The 4,063-nt window shown below is 30.4% G+C and overlaps 1 protein-coding gene across 2 annotated transcripts; it reads right to left on the reverse strand.

Moving 5' to 3' along the window:
• Nucleotides 1-1,132: 1,132 nt before the first annotated feature.
• LOC107948392 (NAC domain-containing protein 83-like) lies at nucleotides 1,133-3,551 on the reverse strand. Of its 2 annotated transcripts, none has more exons than XM_016882928.2 (3): nucleotides 2,973-3,551; nucleotides 2,646-2,875; nucleotides 1,133-1,516 (listed from the first exon to the last, which is right to left on the reverse strand). In XM_016882928.2, the coding sequence occupies exons 1-3, from the start codon at nucleotides 3,118-3,120 to the stop codon at nucleotides 1,274-1,276; spliced, it is 621 nt and encodes a 206-aa protein (XP_016738417.1). In that variant the 5' UTR covers nucleotides 3,121-3,551; the 3' UTR covers nucleotides 1,133-1,273.
• Between the last annotated feature and the right edge of the window lie 512 nt (nucleotides 3,552-4,063).

Genomic DNA, 4,063 nt, shown 5'->3' on the forward strand with positions numbered 1-4,063 from the left:
GAGTTCGGGAGTTCAATTTATGACTATTTTAGTAAAGATTGAGCAAGTAGAATTTTTAGACGGAATTATTACGAAAATTACAAATTTAGGGCTTTTAATTCGAGTTTAAATCATATTGGTTTCACTTTTTAGGATTAATTTTATTACATATGAGCCCAATATTGTATTTGTTAGGTATTATTATTTTATTATTTATTTATTTCGAATTTTGGATATATTTCAAGTATCTTAAGTTATTTAGAAATTTTATGTTTATTTGTTAACAAGAAGTTTAGTTTAAAACTTCTTATTTAGATTAATTGGAGTTTTAGTATAGTTGAGAGTTTTATTTGAATTAACTTAGCTAGCCAATATAAAGGTGTCTTTATTGTTCATTAGAGAGACAATTGTTTTCCATTAATAAAATTTTCAACTCTAGGAGTTAGTTTCTTTGTGCAAGATTGCTTTCTTGTGATTTTTAGAAGCAATTTTCTTTAATGAGTCGTGGAAATTTATTCTTCATCCTTCAATTTACCAATGATTATTTCTTGGAGAGTTGATTAGAGCTATATATTAATTGAATTTGTTGGGGTTTATACATCAAAAGGGTTCAATTTGACATTTATTCATCTATCCATCATATCCGTTGGTTTTTCAATCCATCTTCCACTTTTTTTTTTATTCTACCTTTTATTTATTTAGTTATTATCTTTAATATTTATTCTTTATTCTTAAATTTCTTGTTTTCCTAAATCTATTTAATTTTTTCTTTTCAAATCAAATCTGAATTTTTTTTCGAATCCAACAATATGATATTCTTCCACCTTCCTCCTTTATTATTTAGTTTGTTGCTTGTTATAATTTTGGGGTATATATATAATAAAGTCAGCTTCTATGAGCCGATGCCCTTTAGTTCCATCAATCACCATGGTAAGAAATGTTGATTAAATGGACCACAGTCCTTTTTCTAACTTTTTCCTTGGATATTTTTAAAAAAAAAAGTTCTGTATGCATTTATATTTGGACATTTTTCTGTCTCACAAATCATTTCCCTTTGATGATAAAAATAATTTGTGCCACCACTTTCCCACCCCTATATTGTTTCAATATTTGAAGAAAACTTATAAAGCTGAAAAGGGGAGCAAAGCAAATATGATGGTAACTGAAAAGGTTTTGGATTTTGCTTGCACAACACGATGAACTTGCCTTTTTCTCTTTTCCTTTTTTTTACCTATTTCCTCATTTTCTTATGGAAGAGTGAAAATAGTAAAAGATGTGATATAAGTGATTGTCACTAGTTTCTGATACAAGAAGTAATGAAAGAACTGCTTTCTTCCTCATCTAAGCCATTGGGGGACACCTCTGTAATTTCACTTGAACTTGGTGAAGTGGGTGGAGGAGGTGGATAGAAAACGGGGCAGTCTTCAGCTGTGAAATCGATACAAGTAGCCATCTTCGCTGCATGTTTTCTAGCTTTTCTTTTCCTCTGAAACACTTGGAAAACTAGCCAATCTCCATCCATTTCCCTCTTTACCATCTACAAATATGACAATTCCTTAGCTAAATCAATATCTTTGATAATTCTCCTTGTAATTAATTATACGCTTTCAACTGTTTTTTTAAAAAACCAATTAAGTACCTTTAATAAAAATACATTTAATTGAAGTCTCGGATATTAAATTTTTCATAAATTAAACCATTTAACCACTAATTTTAAAGGTTAATCATTAAAATGTAACAGTTGCATTTTTTTAAAGTTATTTTTGTCATGTGTAATATCGAGATTGTGTCACATGACGAAAAGTGATTTTTACTTTAAAATTGTTAAAAAATATAAAGAATATAAAAAATCATATAAAAATAAAATTATAAAAGCATCTACAATTTTATATATAGCATGGATTATTGTTTGCCCTCTCAGCCTAATTCACCACATTAGTTTACATCTCTAAACACTTCCCTTTTATTGGTCATCATTTTTTTAACCGCTTTTATCTATATAATCCATTCACAATTATCATTATCATTCAAAACATAAATACAAATTACAACAGAAAATGGCAAAGTGAAGCTGAAAATGTTGGCACTGTCATGGATGATTTCCTTGGTTGTTAATGGGTGCGGACAACAGTTTGAGGGAGAATACTAGTGAACAACGTGAAGATAGATAAAAGACTCACAATAGACGAGCACAACAATGACCAACATAATAATAGTGGACGGGCACAGCAGTTAGAGTATTATTCTCTGATGGTGGAAGTAAAGAAATAATTGGTTTCAAGGATCAAATAATTAATATGTATTGTACTGTTAACGAAGGTTATTGGGGAAGTGGAAAAACTTTGGATTTTATTTTTTAAAATTTGTTTAATAATTTTTGTAAAGTTTTTGTAATTTTATATATTTTCAGTAATTTCCTTTTTTTTTAAATCTATATTTTAAAATTTTTTGTCATTTACAATAATTTTTACACTTTTCTATATTTAATAATTTTAAAGAAAAATCATTTTTTTGTCAGGTAACATGAAAATAATTTAAAATAGAGAAAAACATTAAGAATTACATTTTAAGGATAAACCATTAACAGTTAAAAAGAATTGATAATTGAAAATTTGCATTAAGAAAAAAAGAAATCAGGTTGTACCCTTAAGCCTTAATTATATTACCTGAGTTGAATTAAAATGAAGAAGGCGATACTGATGCAAGAACCATCGAGTGTTGGTGTGATTAGAAGGCTTCCTTCCACAGAAAATCAAAGCTCTTCTCATCCCTACCACCTCATTGCTTCCTGTTTCTATTATTGGTTTCTCTTTCCCAATGGGCTTCCAGTACCCACCACTGCCCCCTCCGTCTCTGCCTCTGCTGCTAAAGAAATACCTCTTTTCATTCACCTCACCTGAAACTCAAAACACCCACACCCAATTATTAACACTCTCTTCTCTACCTGATGCAACATAAATACATACATACATACATACATACAAATTACTGACCTGGTAAGCTCCAAGGATGAGTCCCCAAAACATCAAACTCGGAAATGACTGAAGCAGGTAAGGGAAGGCTTAAGGCCTTTCTCTTCAAGTAATGAACCACCAGCTCTTCATCTGTCGGATGGAACCTGAACCCTATCGGCATCTTCATCCCTCCTCTTCCACCCTACCTTATCTGGTATATGTCTCAAATTAATCTGAACCAACCAAACTTAGGTGATACAAATCAAGCAAGGACACGGAGGTCTGTTTTATATATAAATGTAAAAGAATGGCAATAGGCAAAATTGAAACAAAGTGTGTGACTGAGTGGGGGAACTCCTTCCTTGACTAAAACATCCATTCCGTTCCAATTGCTTTATGTTGACGGGTCGTTTCTCTTACACTTACAAGCGTGTAAGAAAACTTCTAACTTCCACTGTTTTTGGTCAACCATCCCTGTTTCCCCTACAGTGAGCCCCACGTATGCCACGTTGCTCTTCATTTTCCGCCACCCACTTATTTCATGCTCTTTCACATGAAGATAAGCAGCCGCTTTCACATTCTGAGATAATAAAGTGTGTTTTTTTTAAAGGGAAGAGCAAGTCTGGTTTATTTTAAATTAAAATATTAAAAGAGAAACATACTTTTATAATAATATTTATTATTTTAAAAATAATTTTAATTTTTTTATTGAGTTAAATGCCTACAGAATTTTATATAAATATATAATAATATTGTCTCCATTTAACAATACATAAGACATGCTTTAGTAAAAACAAAATTTGTAATAAATTAAATTTTATGATGTGACAAGAAGAATAACTTAGTTAACAAAACTCAAATCTTAAAATAACAACATTATGATTATAATGAAATTTATGTGTCTTATTATTATTCTTAAAATTAAAAATGAAGATGAAATGAGTATGAATGAATGTTGTCCCACTAATAGTTCTTTGGTCATTTCTAGTATATGTATGTGCAAAGATGATGAAGAACAACCTTGCAATTCACCCAAAGTGAAGCCCCAATTCTTGGAGTCGACGAGATCAAAGATTTTGTTTGTACCATGATTACTTACCACATGCTAATTGCAAGTGTTTTTTTGCCTT

This window comes from Gossypium hirsutum, chromosome D04 (assembly GCF_007990345.1).
Source record: "Gossypium hirsutum isolate 1008001.06 chromosome D04, Gossypium_hirsutum_v2.1, whole genome shotgun sequence".
Lineage (NCBI taxonomy): Eukaryota > Viridiplantae > Streptophyta > Magnoliopsida > Malvales > Malvaceae > Gossypium > Gossypium hirsutum.

What these genes read in the sequence shown, in the direction of transcription:
- LOC107948392 (XM_016882928.2), bottom strand. Translation starts at nt 3,120, where the DNA reads ATGAAGATGCCGATAGGGTTCAGGTTCCATCCGACAGATGAAGAGCTG. An exon ending in TCATCCTTGGAGCTTACCAG is followed by an intron (nt 2,876 to 2,972) that starts GTCAGTAATTTG and finishes TTTGAGTTTCAG; the next exon opens with GTGAGGTGAATGAAAAGAGG. An exon ending in TTCATTTTAATTCAACTCAG is followed by an intron (nt 1,517 to 2,645) that starts GTAATATAATTA and finishes TCATATTTGTAG; the next exon opens with ATGGTAAAGAGGGAAATGGA.